This window comes from Acipenser ruthenus, chromosome 9 (assembly GCF_902713425.1).
Source record: "Acipenser ruthenus chromosome 9, fAciRut3.2 maternal haplotype, whole genome shotgun sequence".
Classification (NCBI taxonomy): Eukaryota; Metazoa; Chordata; class Actinopteri; order Acipenseriformes; family Acipenseridae; genus Acipenser; species Acipenser ruthenus.
The window spans coordinates 3036418-3061488 of NC_081197.1; the positions used below are offsets into that span (position 1 = coordinate 3036418).

At 40.1% G+C, this 25071-nt stretch overlaps 1 protein-coding gene across 9 annotated transcripts in view; it reads right to left on the reverse strand.

The window, feature by feature from the left end:
- LOC117406561 (ribosomal protein S6 kinase alpha-3) overlaps positions 1-25071 on the reverse strand; it is a 57248-nt gene that overhangs the window by 17116 nt on the left and 15061 nt on the right. For 3 of the 9 annotated variants that reach the window (XM_034923679.2, XM_034923677.2, XM_034923676.2), the window contains exons 3-7: positions 16188-16232; positions 4673-4789; positions 2768-2849; positions 954-1034; positions 318-397 (exon numbers count right to left, since the gene is read on the reverse strand). In XM_034923679.2, coding sequence (XP_034779570.1) covers positions 318-397; positions 954-1034; positions 2768-2849; positions 4673-4789; positions 16188-16232 — 405 coding nt within the window. Of the gene's footprint in view, positions 1-317; positions 398-953; positions 1035-2767; positions 2850-4672; positions 4790-6927; positions 6994-11165; positions 11271-16187; positions 16233-22609; positions 22713-25071 lie in introns of those variants that run through there. The other 6 variants (XM_034923681.2, XM_034923680.2, XM_034923683.2 and 3 more) reach the window with 5 other exon arrangements.

The window sequence follows — 25071 nt, forward strand, 5'->3', positions numbered from 1 at the left end:
TGACTATGGTGTCGTCATGGAAGCCTGAAGGATTTATTCTTGGCTCAGTTTGCAATCAGCCAAGATAAATTTAAAGCCGACTGCATTTAATAAGATTTCCATACCTCCTGGTCTTGGTTAATTCCTGAACGCTTAATCTCGCTGCTGTCTTGTGTTCAGCCTCTGGGGAATTGGTGCTTGTTTCACATCTTTATTGAAGCAGATTTTTATAATACAGAGAAAAGGAATACAGGGCAGAGAACCTGAATAGCATTAGAAGACTTTAAAAAAAGAAGAAGTCACAGCCAGAAACGTTATTAAGATTGTTCTTTTTTTACCTCTTTGGATAATCGCGTAAACAAGTCTCCCCCTCTGAGGAAGTCCAGGATGAGATAGAGCTTTCCTTCAGTCTGAAAAGCTTCAAAAGAAAAATAAGTCATTAAAAATTGAAGTAATCCTAAGAAGCAAAAAGAGTAACAGCAATTAAAAGGCAATGCATTGTTTACACCAGCCTGCACCCAGTGCACGGTTTAAGAACTACCTTCAATTAAGTCTATTACTGAAATGATCAGGAGCCAGGAGTTTGATGCTAAATCGTTTGTTCCTCCCTTATTCAGTTGCTGTATGAACAACTCCTATTAGTAACCCTACAGATAATCCTGCTGTGACGGGCAGTGCGATCAGTTAATTCTATGCAAGGTTTGACTGTTCAAACTCCTGGCACCCAATCATTTTAATAATATACCCAAACAAGGGAGGTTGTGAAACCCAGGACAAGATAGGGAGCTAGTTTAAAAACCTGCAAGGCAAAAATGATCCAGGAGGGGACAAAGTTCTCTGATTGTCATTTGTTCAATCATTTCTACACAAACAGAGTATAAAGTTAACACAAGTACTGAATAGTACTATATATCTATTTTATCAATTATTTTAACAGGGTACACTGTCAAAATACATGACCACATAATACTAACCATAGTGTAGTTTTACAATGAAAGGATGATTCACTTCCACCAGTATATCACGCTCCATTTTTGTCCGAACACGATCTCGAACTGAAATGAAAAAGCGAATGCAGGAATATTTTAAAGTTCAATGTCTTTCGGCATTATTTATACACACACACCTGTCTGTCAAGTCAATAACTGGTTTTCTACCCCATTTAAGATTTCATTATAGACAAACCACATTCCTGCGTCACCTTTTCCCTTCGACAGAGTGATTTCAATAGTTCTACAGCACAGTGTCCTCCTTGACTCCCACTAGAAAATCTCTACAACAAAACCCTGCAGTTTCTCTTTCAGTACGCCAGCGACAGGGCTTCTGTACAATGAAGTGATCTGGATCGGAAGACAATACGAAGCCAGAATCAATTTGAAGAGGGTGCAGTAGATCATACACAGTGAAAGCACTCTTTTTCGACAGAACTGGAACCAGGCATTAAAAAATAAATAAATAAAACTGGCTATTTGCTTTGGCAAAGATTCATAAACTGTTCTGTATGCAAGACAGATAGAGGCTGATTTGATCAAACTCTGATACTTTTTTTTTTGTAGTCTACTATCTGTGGCTGGAGCTCTGTAGTTAGAGCAAGGTAACTTACGGTGTTGCATAGTTTCTGTGGCGCACCAACGCAGAACCAATGGATTTAAATAATAATAACCACAAACAACAGCAACAACAAAGCTCCTCTTTTTTGACGCTGTAGTTGGGAGCCATGGTTAAGAGACCATGCTGTCTGTGTTCTGGCCTTTAACGAGAATACAAGTACAAGCAGAAGCCAGAGTATGCGTAGCCAAGCGAGAGAAATGCATCCTGCTTTTCCTTGACAGGTGCCATGTGATCTTGAAACAGGGTCCTCAGATCGGGAGAATTGCAACACACAGATGGGTTTGAACCCTGGCTTCCCAAGGAGAAAAGAAGCTAGAAGTTTCTAGCTGAGTCAGTTTTAACTTTACTGGGGGCTTCAGAGTTCAAGAAGATACTTGTTAAGGCCACTAGCTCTCCTAGTGTATTTGAGTCCCTCAGGAAATGATGTCAGAATACAAAAATAGACAAGCCTGGTGGAGTGGCTGTGGTAGCCATGTGATACCAAGGTTGAGAAAGCATAGTTTACTGGACAAAAGCATACTTTATTTAGACCAAAAAATTATAATAATTTCAACATGAACAGAAGGTCACCCTTTTTCTGTGCGGTTATATCTGACTCACTGTTCTTCAGAACAAGAATTGAATCACTGTGAACAACAATCATCACCAGCAGTGCTGCAAAAAAGCTCTTAGTCATCATAAACCATAATAATAATAATAATGATGGTGAAAATGTCAGGGACCATTCGACACAGCAAGGCAATGTTGTGCATGAACACCATTTACATGTTCCATTTAAAATGACAAAAAAAAAAAAATTGGTTCATTCCACTTTGTAGAACATCATTCACCGCACAGAAAATCCACTGAGACTTCCTATTATACCTGGCAGTACTGGCTCAGTTTAATAGAACCATTACAATACACTGTACTGGCTCAATTTGGGTAGCAATTTCATCAGAATCCACACAAGTCTGGCTCAAAACTGAACAATGCTCATCTGCTACTACCGTGGAGGTCACAGTTGACGTGACAAGCAAACATACAAAGTGAATTAAGGGATGACGTGTCTGATTATATCCAGAAATTACCTAGCCTGTTTGTCAGTTCCAAAGTTAAGAGTGCTGGATAAAGAATAATCATATAGTTATCCTAGAAGGCTACGTATCTGTGTAAAAACGCTGGATTTAAGGGTTACCTTTTAGAGTAGCCTTTTTAAGCACCTTCATTGCATACAGCTGCCCCGCATCTGGTCCTGTAACCTTTCTCACCAGAAACACCTGTGGGGAAGAATGATGTAATGGGTTATGTAAAGAGAACAGATGCAAGGGACACTTGTGGCTTTGCATAAAGAAGGTCTCCATTTCCTTCTTCCTGGTACCACATATCTTCTAGAAGACCACATGAGAGAGTCTGACACAGGACCAGTGTAACAGTGGAGCAGGAAAACTATAAATACGCACCCCCCTCCAAAATAAAATCTAACATGAAATAATAGAATATAAATGTATGGTTGTTTTGTATTATGTTCAAATCAAACTAAGAGAAATTGTGTTTTGTGGTTTAATGGTTACATCTCTCCATTCGTTTCCAGTCTTTGCGTTTAATATATTTTCTACAAAAAGAAACAGCGTTTTCCTTATTTTCTTCCTCCAACTTGCCCGAAGTGGGTTTTTTTTTTTGGTTTTTTTTAAAATTATTTTTTAACTTGCTTCCATCTGGTAACCTGGATTGAGATTATATACACTTTAGCTCAAAGAGCCAGCTGCCCAACGTTTCGATATGTTGTACATATCTTTCTCAAGGGAGCCTGTGTTTGAATCAAAACATTGGAGGTATTTATAGATTTCTGACGGCATGACAACGACTTGTTATTGTTATATATATATATATATATATATATATATATATATATATATATATATATATATATATATATATATATATATATATATATATATATATATATATATATATATATATACATATATATACATACATATACATATACATATATATACACACACACACCTAATTTAGATCTTTTATTTAACATCATGTAATCAAATAAACTACAAAATGAAATTGAAAAGTCTACCGGAAGCCATAACAGTAGTTCAGTATTTCATGTTAGATTGTTCGTTTTTTTTGTTAAGTATATGGAAAACTACAAAGCGGTGTGTAATTCAACACGTTAACGTAACATTATTCAGCAGGTTGCATTCGACTTTATGAAGCAAAATTAGTTAATTCTATAGGATGATGCAAAACGTACGGCCATAGCTGTATATTATCAGTCTAAAAGTCTTCTGTTCTTGTGGCACTTTGTCATGTTGAACACAGATTACACCGTCTGTCTTGGAATCTGAAGCTTTGCTTTCACTGCCAAAAAGCAGTAAATCTGCCTGGCCCTGAGATCATCTTTGACTCAATGAAGCTCGACAACAGGAGGACAGCAGGTTCTTTAAGCCTGTGCCAGACAATCAGAGACAACAGGACTGGGGTTTTAGAAGAGAGTTACTGCATACCAAACCAGCACAGTTCAGAGTCGTACTAACTATAATTTGATACAACCTAGCAAATTAACAAAGGGATTCTGCTGTCTGGTTTGCAGAACTGTGCCAGGGAAGGTGCAGGAGTTGTTTTAAAAGAATTCCACACTCAGTGTTTTCACCATTTATTTTTGTTCAGTGAAACCACAATGACCTGAACCCCAATTATCTGAACACCTCTGTTATCAGACCAGCCTCTTGATAACCTGCCTGGTTGTGCGCAGTGCTCTCTACCCTGCTGTCACAGAAAATGTGCTAACCAGCCCGCAAGCTCTGGTATTTACAGAGGTTTAAACAATTTCATTTGTAATTGTTTGGGGGCAATACTTCCTCCACGGTCTGTTAGACTTGACTTCGACGCCATGCATGATACGACATTAAGATGTACTGGAATGTTCTGAAATCTGCTGTTTTGATTGGCTTCGAGATTTATAAACATTACTGGAATGTGGGGTCTCACACTTTGCAGGGGGGTACCTTCCCATGTCATCCCGACACACACACCCTAAAACAGCTCGAAACTGTCCCGGTGCATCTGCAGACAGACCTACCTTCCCAAAGGAGCCCTGACCCAGGACCTTGCGCAACTCAAACTGCCGTGGATCCCCTTTCTCGTGGCCCTCTTTCACGTGGTGCGTGATTGTAATTTCTTTCATGTTCCCTTCATCCTGGGCATGGAAGAAAAGAGGAAAAAAAAGTTTTAGACTTAGTGTTGCGAGGAACATGGTGATCGAAGGTTTAAATACTTCCAGATATATCTGCATAATCTTGACCTGAAACAAAGTAAAAAATGAGGACTACAGTAGACAAAACTGAAAATAAACTCAGTATCCCATGAAATTACCTTTAAAAAACAAAACAGCGGGGCTACATTATTTTAGTTAGTGACAGATCATTCACCAAATCGTATACAGTACACACACACACACACACACACCCACCCCTTGACAATGGCAACAAATTACTTTAATTGAAGTCACTGTTACAATTAAACTGGCTAAGCAGTTGAATCACAATTATTGTCTCTAACATATCAATTCCAATTTCTTGTAATTGGGAATTGATTTTAAAAAGAAGCTGGAATTGAAAAACAGGAAGTGACCTGCGCCCTGGTGCAGTGTGAGTGCACTGAGGGTGTAGGGAGTGTGAAGTGTTCAGCAGGCAGGAGGAGGATGTGCGTATGACAGCTCCCACACAATCGCCTTGCTGCCCTCACACCAGCATCATCAGGTAGGAGTGGAGAGGTGGTGACTAAGAAAAGTGCTCTTCATGCCAGTTTCACTTGTTAACTCTTTACAAGCCTCACCTTTGTCAGATTGCTGTACTGTTTTTACCCCAACAATTTCTCCTACAGTAAATTCAGAATGATATTTAAATAATGGGATCCAATAATAAAAGTACTGTATGTACCTTAAATTTAAAATCGGAGTTGACATTTTTTGACTCTGCTATAAAGTCAGTTGGTTTTCAATATACAGCATGTTGATTGCGTTTGTATTTTTTCTCTAAGCCGATTATTTCTTTACACCTGGCAGTATTACCAGACCCTGATTAGCATTCATCTACCGAGCTATTACTTTAGACATCATAGACTGAGATTAGTGCTAATCAGCATCTGTGAAAAGTACCGACCCTATGAGATTCGAAAACAAAACCTACTAAAATAAATAAACACATAAGTAAATAGATCGACATTACACATGTCAGGGACGGAGATAAGGCTCCTATTGCATAGCAGTTTCACCCATTCCAGGTTTTTAATATGAGCTTGATTAGCCACAGTGTACAGGTAACAAGCTCAGGTGTGTCTTGTTAAACTCATAGTAAAACAAAGTATTTCCATCCCTGAACTACAGTTCTTTATTTTGACTACAGGTGTGTATTTATTGATTTATTTTGAATACCCTTGTAGAAGACTAAACGGTACACCCTAACCCTGAAGCAGTGATTAAAGTACATCTCTCATTGACATTTAGTCATTTAAATTCCACATGAGAGAAAAGGGCTGTACAGCAGCAAGCAGTGAAAAAGCATTTCCGATGCACTGGGCTATATTACACTGTATGATTCACCCTGCCCGGTCAGTGACAACATGTGTTATTGTAAACAGAGATTATTTCTAAGGGGAAAGCATTTTCCTCAGGAGGGTGAAACATGTCTCTGCTCCTACAGTAGCTTTTTTTGTAACTATTACTGAATGCAGTAAAATGAAAAGATACAGACTATGAAACCCAGCACTCCTTGCTGGAGCAAGCATTATTTCCAGCGTTTAAGATGCATCAGCTGATTTGGCATTTGGAAATGCGTAGCTGACATCTTATATACAGTACTTGAATGATTTGCGCTCCAAACGGTTTTGCAAAAACGGATAGAAACAGACCAGCCAGAAATAGCTCTTGCACAATGTACAGTCCTGGAACTCTACACAGTACAGTACATTATGAATCACTTGCACTGGAATATCAATTTCAGCCAGAAAGAAGAAAACAACTAATACTGTTGCAAAGTCACTGCACTGTGTGCCTTCAAACATATTGTCTGCTCCACATTACATGAAATAGAAAGGTATAAGGTACAATTCAATCAGGTCTACATTTGAGAAAAAAGAATTTTCTATACAATAACCAGTTTTATCAATGAAGCTAATTCAGCAAATTCACTGTTGGTCCTCTTTTAAATTCACAACACTGAGGTATAAGCTCTCTCAACACTAAAAGAATGAGAGATTAAAAAGGGACAGTTACAATGCGATGCATGCAGCTTTCTCTCTCTTTCTCTCTCGGTCCTGTTTTGCAAAGAACAATACCTGTATTCCACACGATGAGCACATAGGGGCCGATGCAATGCTCCTGTCCATTCTTTTTAATCCTATAGATAGTTCATGCTGTTTGCATTCTGCCAGTAAGGCAAACATCCTTTTTTTGAAGAGCTGCCAAATGGTCCACTTACTCCAGGCACTGGACAGGTATCATGACAGGTTATGTACGGCACAGCAGAGAAACCCAAAGTACAGGCCTGAAGAGGAAAGCGCTTTGAGAAGTGAAGCAGACGGCAGTCCTGATTCACGCGCTCCAGTGACTAATCCTGTTGCATGCACTGCAGGAGCACAGTTCATGTTAATTCAATTAAAAGGCAGCCGTCAAAGGGCAGTCCGATCCCAGGGATAGCGTTCAAAAGGACAGCTGAATTACAATACACCTCCTCCATGAACCACCTTGAAAAATTAAACACTGTTCTAGTTACAGCGAGTGCCTCTCAAGAGGTTTGTATGAGAATACGTGTCTATGTACTGTAGGCACACAACTATATTTTGCTAGTGATGAATGGTTTACAGCAGCATTCACTTAATTTAAAAGGGTGTTGGAAAACGGACAAGGGACGAAGGGGCAATTTGCTGCAAGATACCTTGAGCTACAGTACCAGTTGCAAGTAGAAAGAGGATCATCATACATCCACTGTGTGTGTGTGTGTGTGTGTGTGTGTGTCATATATATATTATATATATATATATATACACACACACACACACACACACACACACACTGCTGTGCAAAAGTCTTAGACATGTTGCATTTTCCAACTCTGATGCATTATGAGCATCAACAATTTACTCAAAGCCTCCACTAGTGTTTTCTACTGTTATAACAACCTTGACTTGCATAAAGAAGGAAAAACATTGAGTGAAATAGCTCGCATCACTCGATTTTCAAGGTGTGGTATCAGAAGCATTATCAACACGTACAGAGAAACATTGTCTGTAATTGACAAACCCAGGGCTGTCTAACAAGGATAAGCACTACTTGAAGACAATATCCTTAAATAGAAAGAAGACAAGCGTTGAATTGACAACAGAACTGGCAGAAGGCACAGGTGTCGTTGTCCATCCATCAACAGTCCAAAGCACCTTAGAAATTGGACTATGGGACAATGGTCAAATTATGTTAATGTAGAACTAAACTTAAAACCTTTTGATACATTTATGGGGGTACTGTGTACATTTCTAAAGATTTCTTCCCTATAATTAGGATGCACTCAACACTACAGTGCAGCATCTCTGCTTGGTCTGCTGTTTACTGGGCTCCAATAGGGCGCCTTGCTCTACAGCACTGTGGGTACAAATGTTGAATGCTGTAATGGATATTGGTTGGATTCTTATGGAATAGCAAACCCTCTGCGCCAGTGCAATAATACAGTGCAGTGACAGCCTCCACGCGCGCCTGGAGAACGATCTTTGATTGCATGCCTGTGAACACACCACACACACACACACAGGCTCACACATACGAGCACACAAGTACAGACAAGCAGACAGACAGAAAGATGCAATCACACACAGACAGTGAGGCGCACACAACTGCAGCCTTGATGAGACGAGCCAAGCGGCTCGGTGGCATTTATAAAAAATGCAGGAATGTGGAAAAAAATACAAATAAATGACCTTCAGTTAATGGCTTTCAGAGGAAATGTCAAACTGACTGAAGGTTTTGTTTTTTTTTAATTCACAGTCAAAACCCATATCAAAAATAATATTTATCAGTTGTATAACTATTTACTACAGAATACATAACTGTAACATTTACTTTTATAAAAGCTGTAATGCTGTTGGTCTATGATGCCTGTACCCAAACTATAGACCTGTAGGGTTATTGGGATTGTTAATGAAGTCGTATGACTCAGGTACTTGAAATGCATTGCTTGAAAAAGCGTCAACAACGCAAATACCGACCCAACGTTAAGAGCAGCACTCCTGACATCTGCATACTGCACATGGCTTCTGAAATCTTACATGTTTTACAGCTCCTACACTTCCTTGATCTTCTACAGTAGGAATACCAATTCTAATTACAAGCTAGGGCAACTGAGAACCTGGACACTGAACTGCTGTAAGGAAATCCAAACATTCCACTGTTAAAAAAAAAACAATGATACAACATTTATAAGAAAATATATATTGTATGGTTCTGAAGTAAGTTTACTTTCCTGAAACACATTAGTTCCAGCATTGGGGGAAGGGGTGGAAGCGGTCTTATCAGAAGGTAAAAGAGATAACAATAAAAGAGCTGACAAGCTCGTCTTAACACGCAATGTTTTCTGACATATGCAAAACAATACAGTAGGACCCAATGAAAAACAAAAACAGTGTATCGGAGGTGCTCCATGCAGCAGTGGGACCAAACCACAGTTATAACCACCTACAGCTGCAAGTACTAGCAGGTCTGTTTGGCTCCCAGAGTGAGACAACAGTTTAAAATCTATTGGGTACTGGGGAATGCAAATAAATAGCTTTCTGATAAACTGGCCTGGCGGGATGACTGAACTATGGAAGAATGTACACTAGTTTTATTTTCTGTACTTTTTGTTTTTCAGTATGCAATCTATCACAAAGTAGACGTCAGAACAAGCTCACTGCGTTTTGTTTTCTCTTTTCCTGTGCAGACGGTGCCACTGAAAGAGACACCCTGCCCTGCTCCTGCATCCCCCCATCCTGGGATAATCAGTGAAACCCGTCATGTGATCGGCTGAGAAGGAAAGGGAGACAGAGCGAAATCGTACGTGGTTTCTTTTTCGGAAAATTAGTCTGAGTTCATCAACATGGGAAGGAAAGGGTTGCCATGCTTTGTAAAATTTTCCAGTACATCCCCTTTGTGTGAACTTGATTTTTTTCCAATTTGAGGGAATGCATAAGATCCCTGATCCCTGATCCAATGAACATAAGAGGGTGGGGCAGCTTGCTTCCATCCAAACAAAATCAGGAGTCTAGCCAGAAGGGTTGCAAAGGCCACAGTGTCTGACTGCAGCCTAGATATGGGAACATTGTTATCTACCACACTGAAAAGTGCAGTGAGTGGGGTAGGGTCAGTGGGCACTTGTAAGGTTTGAGAAAGGGTCTCTAAGACAGAGCTGCGTCATACAGATCTTTTATATAAGAAACAAAACAAAGCAAATCACGGAGCGCTCTTTGTACTGCGTGGGATGATCCATTGTGGAATGCAGGCAAAGAGCCCAGTCTCCCATCAAGGGCTCGCTCTGATATTGAGGGCACTATCTACTTTACAAGTGGAGCTGGACAAATATCAATTCATTAGTACAGTACAGGCTGAAATCCCTTCCTGGCTGGCCGGGTGAGTAAAAGGACAGCACAGTGAGTTCTATTGGCACAGCACACTGCTTTTGAACATGCATGCACGCACACACACAAAGTAGTTTGTAGAAACCATATTTTGCTACCAACCCACTACAAAAAAAGATTTTGGTTTTACTGAATGAAAATGAATCTTCAAATTGCTATTTTGATTCATATTATTTTTGTTGTTTTGCAGCATGCAACCAAGACTTTTAATTTTTTTAATTCTACCAACCAAAAATTGCGCACCCAAATGTAAATGACCGATTGTATGCTTTTGTACAAATACAAAATTAGAGGCATCAGCAACATGAAAAAGAAAGTAGATTACCATGACCTGCATCCACTGCTACGTGCGTCTAACAATGCAAGAGACAAATCCAAAGTGACAGTCAAACAGGTCCCTCCTGCTATCCCCAGATACTCTCAGACTCTCAAGGGCTTGTGGAAAGAATGTACATTATAGCAATAGGTGGGGTGTGAAGGAATGATAAATCAACACCACAATGTGAACAACAATAACTGTTCCCCAAGCATTACATTGTAGAACAGGAATAATGTTCAACCTCCACAAATACAAAAATCACATGTATTTATGAAAATGTTTCATTCTAGATAGTTCAGCTTTGTCATGAAGACATGCTGTATCAGGGTAAAGATCGGCATTGTTATAGCCCCTTCCCTTTCTCAAATCAACACAGTATTTAATCATCCTATCACGGTGTAGATACATTACCAATTCAGACTACAATCTTTGCACGTACAATGCAATTTACTTGCTGGACAATTAAGCAGACGTGTCACAGTAAAAAAAAAAAAAAAAAACGGTGCGGCATTAAACAAAGAAAACAAGACCAAGCCTGATCCGCGCAGTGGAACATGAAACTCGAACACTTCAGCAGCCTTGATCCTTTACTCACGCATGCTCCCCTGCAAACTCTCTTCTTGCTCTTCAATCTCTGTTGCAGACAGATAGAAATTACTCTGCCAAAGGTGATTTTGTTATCCATAACTACGTAACTTCAAATTGACTGACTGGATTTAGAAATGGTGTGTTGTTATTTGAAATGGATTGAGGGGTGCTTCTCGACCTCAATACCGCTGTGCCAGAGTCTCCTGTCATTAAGCCTGTACTGAATCGAGCAGGAATTCGAGCCCAGTTTACTGTAGCAGGTGATTTGATTTAAATCCAGCGTCACTGGCAATGTCAGGAAGAGATTAAAAGATTCTCCCTGGTGACCAGCTGCTGAAACCACCTTTCAATGCGTTTTCCCAGTGAAGGCTGGGAGGTATGGCAAACACAGGGCTGCCATCACTTTATATATATAGAAATCATTTTCTATAAACACACTTACCAGCTCTAATTGTAAGAGGATCCAACAGCCACTAATATTTATAGTACCGCAAGAGTAAACAGATTTAACATGCCTCTTAGTTTCTGTGATGCTTGCAATACACTTTCAAAATTCTGTGTCACTCTAGTTCTGTTGCTCCATGTTATATTATTATTCTTTCCAACCCCTAATTCTGTCTAACTAGCTTTCAGATAAATTCAGTAAACAGGCAATGCCTATGATTATCTGATTCAACTACTTAATGGAAATTGCTTTAAATACTTCCAGGGTTTGACATTAACTTTATACCTGCAAAGTGGGCAAGTTAAGCAAGGTTTTACCAGCCCTCAGTGAATGCAGCCTGTCCGAACGGGGCAGGAAGACAGTGCTTAGTGTCGAGCCCTGGCTTTGCTGACAGCCAGCAGCAGCAGGACTGTGCAGACTCTGTGTTATCAAGATATAAGCATGAGGCGATCGGTTCAATATCACTCCAGTTACTCTTTGTAACAAGATGAACCCTTTGCGGTCCTGTGTCGGACCTGGTCTGACATTATTATTTTCCCTTTCCGGTCCAATGTCAGACCCTGTCCGACATCATCAAAAAGACGTAGAAAACAGGTCTCTAGTCATTTTTTCTCCGGAAAAAGCCGAGAAAACCATTCAATGGCAGAGTGAGACCGATAGGAGCCGAGAGAAGCCGAAAAAAAAAGGGGCGTATCTGAGGAATACAGATAGACCCGACACCACATAGATAACACGGACATAAACAAACAAGATAGCTGCTTCTGCATCCAGCACTCAAAGAATATCACAGCCATTTGCAGAGATTTTTTGAGATGTTATAGTAATAAAATAATGACTTGGTTCGCATTATTGAGGAGTTTGGTGATAAAACAAGTGATTAGGAGATCATCTACTATGAAGAGGTATGTGAAAAATACAGCGAACAAGGGGTGGGGCTCGGCTGGAGATGCAGTACTGAGTGTCCTGTTGATATGCAGTGCCTTTTAAACCTGTTTTACTGTGAAAAATACTTTTAAACAGCCCATCCTAAAATAAACTGCGCGTGTGAAAATAAATTGGACCTGACGCGCTGAATAAATGGACCGCACAGGGTTAAAACCACAAGGAACTGCAATTGACTGGAATTTAGGTAAATCATGAAATAAAATTCAAGAATACGAGGCCAAAGGAGTTCCAGTACGCAGAAGCAATGTTGTTAGCTCCATATTAGGTTATGTGTTTGTCTACAGAATCCATCAGTCTAATGTACATCTGTCTGTAATCTCAGGGAATTATGATGCTGACATCAAAATAATTCAGGGACTCGACAAGAACAAGATGACAAGGGCAGAGTGGGAGGATTCAAAACCAGGTCAGGCTTTCGAGAGATTTCAGTCCATCGGATGAACCACAGTCAATACAAACCGAACACTATCTCCGCAAAGTCTGCTATTGAAATACTGCGAATATGGCTCTGCTCTAGTCAATTACAATAAAAGTCTTCAAAGAGCGATCATCTACAGACACAGTTACACACACTATGTTTTTGAAGTGCATTGTAACTACTGTAGTAAGCTGCTTATGAATACAGAATACTGAACACAGCGCTAAACCGGATCCCCCATCTAGCCTGGGCATGATCCCTCACAAGCCAGCGTTCCCAAACTCCTGTCTCTGAATGACTGAACAGACAGGCATACTGTAACTCCAGGGTTTGAAACTGGGAAAACCTAGAGCACTTCTGCAGAAAGACAGAGCAGACTGATAGGGTTTACAGATTCACTGCACACGGATCGAACAGCAACTGCTGCATTTATTTTTATGCTGTATATTAGGGTCATCAGCATTGCTTTTGGGGTAGTGACTATTGCATATAGTACAATACCCTCTGCAGAAACCTTCCTTGGTTTTTTTTGTAACAGACATATACTGTATAATCTACTACAGTCACACATGAGTTTTCTGCACTGTACATGTATTTTTCAAGTTCATTAGCTAATAGCAGGTTACCCATTTGGAAAAACTGCACTGGTTCAAAAGATCACGCCCCAGGGTTTTCAACAATTCCCAGTGGCCTCTCCGAGGTTACAGTGAAATGGGAAGATGTGCCATTTGAGGCGCATTAGGGCTGGCATTCCGCTTCCTGTGTCAGTGATTTAACACTGACTGCAGGAGGCTGAGAGCATGTCAAGAAACGGAAAAGAAACAACCAGGATTAGGAAAAGGAAAGTCAACATGACATGCTGCTGAACAAAAACAAGAGGTATAACCAGAACAACCATCTTCTACTAGGGAAGATGCTCCATACAAAATGAAGCACACTGTAATTGTTTTGATGCATTATCTATATACTTACTAGCTGAAATAAAATCATTGTTTCGAACAAAAATCCTTAATACATTACTTATAAACACAACTCCAAGCAATTGCCAGAATGTGCTGGTTACAACCAACACATCCTGGCAAGCATTCAAGTACTTGAGTCATTTTTAGTACTAAAGTACTTTCTTTCCCACCCCTAATACATAAAGCACCGCTTTCACACTAGCATCTGATGAATGATCCAAGTGAAAAAAAGTTTCCTCGTGTGTGCTGGTCTGCAAAAGATTCTGTATTTTATTACAGTCAGAACTGTTAGTCAAGTTTCTGGGGGTCACACTGGACACAGCTCCAAAACCTGAAGGAAATACAAGAGGAAACTGCTGACAGTGTGAATTCTTGCAGCGACACGCAGAACTTCATTTGCCCTTTGACCATCTGAGAGTCATGTTGTTTTGAAGATGTTTCTGTAGCAACTAAACGTTTTCCAGCGAGATTACAGCTCCAGCAGGAACTCGTACAGTGCATTAGCACAGACATTCGAAAAGCAAAGCTGTGTGATGCTGCAGGAGCGTGCCGGCAATGTAATACAAGAACAAAACAAAAAAAAGAAAGGAATAAACTACGGTATAATCAAAACTGACAGAGGACGGCTTCTTTTCTTTTCTTAATAGACATTTTACTGACAATACAACCAAACCTGCAGGAAACTCTCTTTACAGTTTGTTGCTTTCCTGCTCTACCCAGCTACAGTACAGTACAGTACAGTACAGAGATGCTTCTAGGCCAAGGAGGTCACTACTCTCCTGAAGCTTAGAGTGAGCCAAGCTGGGATTAAAATCTCCTGCACTGGCCCATTTCAATCTCCCACCCCACCCCCTACGCTCTTCGCTTGGTGTAATGAAACAAAATGCCACAGGAAGGATAGATGTCCACTAAAACTCAAAGAGTTCAATACTGTTCTGATGAATGTGCCCGAGCAGTTTTACTTAATTCCCATCTATCTGGATCTGTCTGCCTACCGATCCACTGAAGTACATTAAGCACATCACTCTTCTGTAGCTAAATCTTATAATAGGCTGTCTGTGAGTCAGTGTATTATGACAACTGGAAAACATTACAGAATTCAAAGTCTTTGTGGTTTGCAACTTAAACAGTATCCTATAAAAGTCACTTCCTGGCAGTGGACAGCATGTTGTTATTATGCAGATGAACTGCATCTACACGTGCAGTGTGCACAGTACAAATACGATTCACAAAAAAACACAAACACATGGGCTTTGTGAACAAAAACAAAGTGCTCCCGTGTCACAACAAAGTTAATCAGCTCACTGCCTAATCCAAAAATAATGTCATTGGGTGGGGTAAAAAAGGATTTATAGTTCAATTTCCCATGAATTTTAGTTTCTTTCTTTTCTTTCTTTTTTTTTTTTTAAATACGTCAGTTTTATTTAGATTTTAATACGTCAGCTTTATTTATATCTGCATTCTGGATTCTGAATTCTTCAGGGCACACTAATTGTTCAGATACACAACGTGAGGGCTGGGAGGAAGTCGACTTTCTATTACGAGACAAAACTTCCAAAACATTTTTCCGGTTAAAAATATTTTTAAAAACACCAAATAAATAAATTCAATAACCACCACCCTCCTTTTCCCACAAGTCAAAGCAGCTCTCAGGATGCCCGCCCCCACCTCACCACACACACCCCCCCCCCACACACACACTGTACCACTTTATTCTGCAGAACCCTTTTCTGGTTCCCTTCTTACTGTACATGCTGGTTACAGTTCTTTCCCTTTTTCAAGATCTCAAAATAGAAGAGTTTACGCTGACCTCAAGCAAACACAGTTCCGGTGTAATTTTAACACTGTGTGCTTCCTTATGATCTTAAGTTCTGAATCTCATTACAGGATATGAAACTGGTTAAAATTTCACAATCTCCTTAAAAAGTCATACTTAAACTCTGGACACCGGTCAATGCTGCATGACTTACTGTAATGTAATGAAATGCAAAGTGAAAACACTTTTTAAAGGTGTGCTTGCAAAACGTTCTGAAGGAATCAAATCACAGACCCTCTGCAATTATTCCCTACAGTACTGTACATGTGGGGCTGCACTGCTTAAAGGAAGACAGACCTACATTAAAACTTAGTAACTGATGTACGATAGCACTGTGGTTAGTCAGTATTGCTACCCATCAGCCTCTAGGTGGGTAGTCTCTTTAGGCTCAGGAAGGGGCTTGGAAAGATGAAGGAAGTGTGAAAAGAAAATGTGAAACTGACCACTACAAACTCTTCCATGCTTCCAATGTCCTGAGCATGACGTCTCTACAGAAACAAAGACACAAACGAAGAGAGAGAGAGAGACACACATTATATTATAGGCAGTGGCAAAGTAGACCAATGCAGCAATCATTCACTACAGTAAACCATTTCAAATAATACACTGTATTCGCTCTTCTTGTGAACATGTGTCAATACTTCTATTGTCAAACAGAGTATCCACTAATTACTGCAACAGTCTAAACGGGTTTCCAAATTGTCCCTGGTTTATCTACACTTACTGTAACAATTCAGACAAACTACTTACAAGTATGATAAACTCTCTATAGCATATATATATATTATATATATATATATATATATATATATATATATAACATAAAACACACTTGAATGCCTAGATGTACGATTACTTAAACCAAAACTTTATCTGCACATCCCCAGCATTCCCAGCACATCCCCGGCAGTATTTCTTTGCAAGTTCAGGGAGTGAGGAAACAGACAGTCTGGTTCATTTCCCATCGTAACAGACTGGAAGTCCGGTGGGGCTGGGTGGCGCAGTGCTGGGAAGTGGAGCTCTGGTTTCAAATCAGACCCATGCTGGCTGTGAATGATCTAAAGCCATCATCTGTTCCTGTGCTTTACCTGCTCTGTTCAGTATCTGTCACCTTGCACCAGCTGCTAAAGCCATGGCAAGTAAATACAGAACAGCGTATGGGAATTGTCCAAGGACCCCGGGAACCAGGCATGACCGTGCCGCTGAAATAACTGATCAGAAAAGGATCAGCTGTTCTTTTCCAGTAAGGAGTCCTTGCTCCTTTTGGGGCATGCCGACCTTGGAGCAATGCATCATCACAGAACCAGCAGGGAAGGCTGCTGTTGGAATTTATTTTAGATTTTATCTGGAGGGCTGTCAAAATAAGTATTTACAGCTTCAGTATGCTGAACTACATACTTCATAAAAGCACAGGGCTTGATTTACTGTGTTTCTTGCTTGTACTCTTTGAGTCTTTGATTTAGAACTGGCATTGACCTATTGCAATGGTGAAAGACAACACATATGAAAAGGTCAATGTTATTCTTCAAGCCCCCAGTTACTACTTTGACAGTTTTATTATGAACTGCAGTAGACTGTCCACTCTAGCCACTCAAGAGTCCCTTCAAAAAGCTTAATGGCAGTTACTGTATGGGCTTTAAAATGATGGGTTAGCAAATAATTCTAGGGAAACCGATGCTTCTCCGAGCAACCAACCCTCCCCACCCCCGCCAACTAATCGTACAATCATCTTGTATTGCAGCAAATATAAACGGTCTAAACAAACCCAATAACAACACCAACCACTGCAGCCCAACTCATTAATATAAATACATCTCAAATACATCCTTATTTCTTTCATTGGCTCTAAATTCCAGTCTAAAATACATACGGAAAATGTCCATCCCTAGTCCATTTCTGAGACCCTGACCCTCCCAATCCCACCGTTCTTCACACCTGCGGTCGATGAGCACACAGTGTGAGGAATCTAGGATCAATTCATGACTAATGAGAACATATCTGAAAGTCCAGACCCCAATGCCATGATCTCTCATTCTGTAGGCATGCTGTACTCCTCATAAACATGATCTTTACTGTGTGTTTTTTTTCTGTTTGCTCCTGAGCTCCAGCACGCTGTGTGAAATCATACAGAGCAGCATCAGTCCTGATGTAACAATGCACCCTTTGTGAGGAGCTGCATGGAGAGCAGTTCCACTGTGCTGCAGCTCCACCCCGAAGGACGCTCTGTATGCTGCATATATAACATGTATCTGTCTGAACAGCACTTACAGTTGCTACTGGACTATACTGTACAGCAATAATGCACACTCAGGCCTTACACATCTGCACTGTCACCATGGGGAATTGAGATCACTGCAATACATTCAACATTAATCAAATACTGGCACCTCACAGTCACAAGTCAGGCTGAAACTGAACTATACCGTTTTTAACGTGAGGTTTTGGACGTGACTTTTACAGTAGAAAGGTTAGCCACAGTTGTGTTGTCTGAGAATTAATTGTCAGGGTCAAGTCCTGTAAATTGTCAGGGATCAAAACATCTCAACATCTCTAAAGCAGGAGAACATGCATTCAAAGCACATATTCAAATACTGAACACTGGTGGCTATGGGCTTTAGATAAGATAGTACTGTATCAAGCAGCATTTGAATAGGAAAGTTTTATAAAATGGTAAGAAAAGAGGGAGCAATCTCATTTGCTACTGTAACAAGCGTTTTAACCTGTGCAAATATGTCACCGTACCAAACAGACTCTGACCCTTTAGAAGCACTCTGCCTGATTCACTTCATAACTACATCACTTTGGTAGAATGGGGGAGGTCCTCATACAAGCGCAGTAACACGCTCCACGCTGTTCCAATATGGTCCCATATCCAAACACTGAAGCTGTTTAATGGAACTGGTCTTTACCGGATGCCAAACACCACCAGAGGCATGCAGATACTGGACCAAGATTCAGTTGAAAATAAGGCATTGATATCTTAGGGTTTTTTTTTGTCACATTACCGATGAATATAAACCGATTACTAATTATACTAGAACATTTCAGGAGTTGAAAAAGGTAACAGCGTTTGAAAACAATGTTTGTGTCCAGTAGTGTTGTTACAGATGATATTTCAGTGTACAGTACGCAGTGCATGGTAAACAGACACTGGAACCATCTTTACTTTGCTAAAGAACCGAAGCGACAAACACACAACTATAAATAGTATTTTTTGAGTTGGCTTATAAAGCTCCTTGTGGTTTATTTTTTCAGAGGAGCCGAGTGGATATTGTGACTTTAGGGCTTGAAACCTGTCTCTTAACAGGACAAGAAACAGCGCTGTCGCACTACAAGTGCCAATTTCAGCTCAACAAAAAACAACAAAAAACCTGGAAAGCCTGGAAACCTTCAAGGCATGAGAATTCAACTTTAACATTTTAAAAAGGAGTGTCATTGGAAGTATGCATGCGTGAATACTGTAGCATTATAAAAACAAGTTTCACCAGCTGCATTACAGGCATACCTGTCAACATTGAGTTCACAAAATACGGGAGCTTTTGTAAACTGAATCTCAACTTGCATGGCTCAGTACGTGAACTTGCCTCGCGCACTGAACACATGCCTGCCACAGGACTCCCCTGGGTCCTAAACTCTGCTATGTACAGACCAACCTGGTCTCACTAGAAAAGCATCGACTCAGTAGCACAATTTGTCTTCCAATTTACGTTCCTGTAAGCACGCATTCTTGCCGCTACCCACAATGCACCAATTGTTGCATTTATACCTTGATGTTTTCAAAAAGAATTGTGGGATACGTCGTTTTAAAACGTTGAAATAATCCTTTGCTTCTATGACTCGATCCCACATATCCCACAATTCTCTTCAACATCCCGTCCCTGCCTATTGGCTGAGCGTCGCAGAGCAAGCAGGGGCGGCACATTCAAATTTCAAACTACGCAGAAACACAGAGCACTTCACTTAAATGTGTTTAAGCTTCTGACTGTCTCTGTTGAACCGAATACTGTTTTGTTGTTACCTGTATTTTTATTTTCATTGGCAGACGTGCTCTGGATGCAAGTACAGTGCTGACACGCCTACAATTATATTAAGCAAGGTTTCGTGTAAATGTATAAAGAAAAAAGGCAGTGTATATTTTAGCACTAGTACAACAAGCCCATGTACGGAATTAAAATGGTTTAAAAGCAAACATATTGGTTGTTGTAAATCAAATAAATAAATCGATATAAATGCAACAATTGGAATATACGTTTTGAAAACATTCAGCCGTGATGCATTGTGGGTAGCAGCAAGAATGTGTGCTCACAGGAATGTAAATTAGAAGACAAACTGCGCTACTGAGTCGACGCTTTTCTAGTGAGACCAGGTTGGTACAGACAGGGATTGCAGTAATCACACACCGGCCGTGAATTATGTAGACATTAAAGGTTTGCTGACATAAGGGGGTTGCATGAACAGTCATGCAAAACAATCTCACTGTTTATTCTCACTTCATTTCATAAACACATAGGCTGTCATTTGGAAAAATAAACTGATCTGCAGTACATGTACAGTACAGGCTCACAGTGGAGTGATGGAAATAAACCGATCTGCAGTACAGTACAGACTCACAGTGGAGTGATGGAAATAAACTGATCTGCAGTACAGTACAGACTCACAGTGGAGCGATGGAAAGGCAGGCCAGTGCTCAACAGCAGCTGTTACAGTAAACCAGAGTCCGCATGGTCTGGTGGTGAATGCAGGACAGGGGCTGTCATTCTTAAATAGGGAAGAGTGTGGGTTCAATCCTAAGGCCAGGTTAGTCGAGCACACTGTCTGGAATGAGCTCTGGGTACCAACAGAAGTGCTGTAAATGTGCAAACCACAATAATACTACTACACATACTAATACTACTACAAATACTACTACTAATACTACTACAAATACTAATAATACTAATACTACTACAAATACTACTACAAATACTAACACTACTACAAATACTACTACTACTAATAATAGCTATAGTATACAATATTCACGCCATGGCCACCCAGAGCGCTGTACAAAGATCAAAACAAGAGAGCTCTTCTGTACAATACACCCCATGTGTAGCTACAGTAGCTAGCTTCTTTACTGCCAAACAGTCCAGAGTAAAAGCTTAAATGAGTGTTTCAATTTCTAACACATTTCTAATTATAAAAAGGTACTGTAGAAGCATTTCAGACTTGAGTTCGATTGGTCAGATTACAGTGAAAGCGGTGTCTACAGGCAGTGGTTTCCATGTCACAATCCTGTATATGGTGACCACTCTTTTAAACTTTCTTTCTTAACATTTCCTGACAATGCAAGTCTCAGGAGCAGGAGCAGGAGCAGGAGCAGGACCGCACAGCAGAATGAAGAAGTGGTCACAATCATCAACCAATCAGAGCCAGTGCAAGCACCTGCACGGCTGTCCAATAGCAGCCCACATGAATCGCATCTGGAAGCAGATTTGAGATGCAAGCCAGAAGTGCAGAGCTGAACTGCCTGAAAGCTGAAGTAATCAGCAAGCCAGCGTGACCGACGCAGACATTAGGGTTTTGTAATAGAAGTTACTATAACATAAAAAGGAAGCTGTAGGAGGAGTCAGAATGCAAGCACAAACCATGATAACAACAATGAAAAGAGCTGAAAACAAACAGCAAAGCAGTCCCTGTTACCAACGCGATTGCAAGGCAGATTACGAGGGTCTGCCGGGGGACTGCTGGAGCTCTGCTGGGGGGCACATCAGAGAAACACTGCTCTGACTGCGTGCTGCAGGGGGCATTCATTTTAAATCTGCACTGCTTTCCAGAGCACATCTAGTACAACACCCCAATCTTCTGTGATTCTACATCACCAAAGGCAGCCTGGACAGTCTTTGCTCCAATCATGTTCCATTAGCAATACTGAATCCAGTCCCATTTGCAGGTTTAAAGAGGCTTTTCAGTTTAGGTTCTTTTCAAGAGAAAACAAAACAAAACAAAATCGATAGAGACTGACTGCCACCCAGATGCCCAAACTTACAAGAAAAAGATCACTGCAAACTCTCACACTGCACTGCACAAAGCTAGGAGGCTCCAACAGCAAAATGTGAAGTACACTCGCCAAGCACTCCAGTACGTGAGGAGTAGGGATGTTCGATTCCGTATCACTTCCTAAACTTTTACATGCAGGGAATTTCTGTAACCAATCCATCAAAAGCAGCAACATTAATGTTCAGAAGACTATAGGAATTAGTTGAAAGACATTTGTATTTGCTGTGTTAAATCAATATAACAGTGATAACATATTTAAAGAGTTGATACTGTTTATTAGATTAACTTTGTTATAAAATCACTGGCTTTCAAGACTCAAAAAGTCTTTTCTTCAGGTAATGCTGTTTCATTATAAAATAATCCACATTATAGCTATTCTTACAATCAGAACATGCAATCATATTGGAAAAAAAAAACAATTGTACAGATCTGGAGAAAAGCACTCCAGTATTAAAGTAATGTAATTCACCCAGAGGTACCTTTCTGACTCAATGATTTTCCTTTCTGCTGTACATAGTAAAAACTGTTAAATTCTATAGTAAGAAACACAGCTGAAACGTTGTTGAACTACAGAGTCAGACTTCAATGAATTCTCCAAACAAAATCATTTCAGCAGAACAAAACACCGGGCTCAGATGTGTGACGTGCTGGAGAGCGATATGGACCAATAGTGAAGTTTCATGGCAACCATGTTAGTTTGAAAATAAATAAATAAATAAAATAAGTCTAACAGCTTTGTAAAGAAAAGTAATGGAGTCAAACATAACTACTTAATTTCCTTCTTTCTTTTTGTTTTCTTTTTTAAATGAAACAAAAGCCTTCTTACCCATAACCTTCCATTGCGAACAAGGAGGCCCCACAACTTAAACATGGCTGAGAGACACCATGGCCGGGTGCGGAGTGCGGTCTGCCTGCCTGCCTGCCTGCCTGCCTGCTCCGGATCCCAAGAGGAAGGACAAACCCTAGAAGATCCTTCAGCCACCAGCTATTCTGCTGATTAGAAAACTTCCTGCAAAAGAATCTGGAGTCCATTCCAGGGGGCTATGGGGAGGGGTATTACTGGGCTGAGCTGGGATGGGCTGCTCCCTTTCCTGTGGTAACAGGAGGGGGAAGTTGGATACAGAGGCACTTGCACAGATGATAGGCAATCTGGACAGGAAGCCAAAGCAGATGTGCAGAGACGGGGGGGAAAAATGCTTTTTGTCTTGTTTTCTGTCATATCAAACTGGCCAAAAAAAAAAAAAAAAAAAAAAAAGGAATGTATTGACGCTGCAGAACAGTCCGAGTCAGTGAATGCAGCCACACCAACCAAATCATCTAGACAAAGTCACATTTTATTCCCACCCTGCTGTGTCCCATATTGCATTATAGTGTACGCATTTCACTCTGCTTAAATGAGGTATCTTACTAAGTGAAGAATGACCTTATACTTCCGAGTGGGGAAGCCACATGTGAGGTCATCATTTCATCAGTCTTGCCACCATTATCACTGAAGCTACACCTGCCTACAGCACTACTGCTGGCATTTTCAATATTTCAATGCGTGGGGTGATCAGTTTAAGTTTAACTTAATCTGATTAAAGGGTAATCAACTAGAGGGTTGCTCCCAAAGAAATATCACCCACCCATTGCTGTTGTAGCAATATGACGTATAATGTTGCATGGCTACCTCTTTTTGTTTTAGGATTGGTCTTACAACACTTTGATACTGGAGGCTTTACAGTAATTACTTTGCTCTTGTGTTTTAAATTTTCAAGTAGATCCCCTCGATGGAATAACAGTGTTATTGACACTCGCTGTCATCTATAATCCTCTAAATGAAAAGAAAGACGAAATCAGCCAATTATAATCCACTCAACAGAAAGATGGGTTCTGGCAGAATGAACAGTGATTTTGTCATCCGTACTACAGTGTCTGAGACCAAGCACTGTACCTCGAAACTTAGAAACTCTATTTAGTCTCAGTTCACTCTGACATTGTAAGTTAGATAGCTACTGTACCCTATCTCACATCCTTAATGGTAATGTTGTTTTGAGGTTGACAAGACATGTTTGAATAAACGAACCGTTTAAAATTGTGCAGCACCTATCCAGGGAAGACAGTAACTTGCAGCTTGCACAGCATAACACTACTGCTTGAGGTTGAGAACGACTTCTGACTCGATTGAGGTACTTTACAATCCAGCTACACGTACCGTGGCTTCAGGTTCAAATGCCAGGTGTTCAGGATGAACAGGAGTTTTTTGCTACGTTAGGCCCGCCAGCGAAGCGAGTCCGTCTGTCATTCAAGAAGTGCAAGAGAACGTATGATTAAAAGGTGGCCACCGAACACACATAATCCTATTAGAAGTCATTCAATCTAAATGACTAAGAATTCAAAATGACCAAGTGTGTTTCAAAACTGTCTTTAGTCCTCTCAGACTAAGCAGTGTCTCAACTCTTCAATGTAAGAAGCAGTGATTTATTGGGTAAAACAGGTTAAGGAAACTGTTCACAAAACATGTTAAAGCTTCAGTTACTGGTATGTTTCTTGACACGAGAAATTTGAACAAATCACCAATGAACAAAAAAGTTTAACATACTTGAATAACCTACAGTACATATTTCTGCAAGTGTTTACTGTACCGTTCAATTATGTAATCTCAGATTTTTTTTTACCTAGATGTTTCTTGAAATATTGTACACTGCAGGACTACATTGCTTGGAATTAAATGAATTTCGCAAATGACTGTACATTTAATTACCACAGAGCTGCTGACTAATGACTAAGCAGTAATGCAATTCTAAATGAGACTGCTGGTATGAAATTGAACTGGCTGTTTCATTCATTAATATCATAGTGATACTGAAATCAGACAAACCACTGTACAGATTAACAAGTATGCTTAATAGTTCTATGCTGTGTGAATGGGTATTTGAAAACATTTTTTTAATGATTTTGAGACAGCTCAGTAGCGGTGTGTATTTGTGTGTGTAAGGGGCTTAGACTCCTAAGATGTTAATTTGCTGAATGTTTAATTTGTTTTACATATATAGGGAGTTTTCTAACCAATCCATCAAAAGCAGCAACATTAATATTTATAAGGCGACAGGAGTGCAGCATTTCTGTGTATATGGAAAAAGACAAATATCAAATAAATAACACTGCCTGCGTACTACTGAATAAACACTACATGTGACCTCTATGCCTGCAATGCATAGCTTTAATAGTTAAACTTTTAGGAATTTTGTTTAAACATTGAACACAACTCTAAGCGAGTACGACATGCAGAAAACACAAATCCTCACT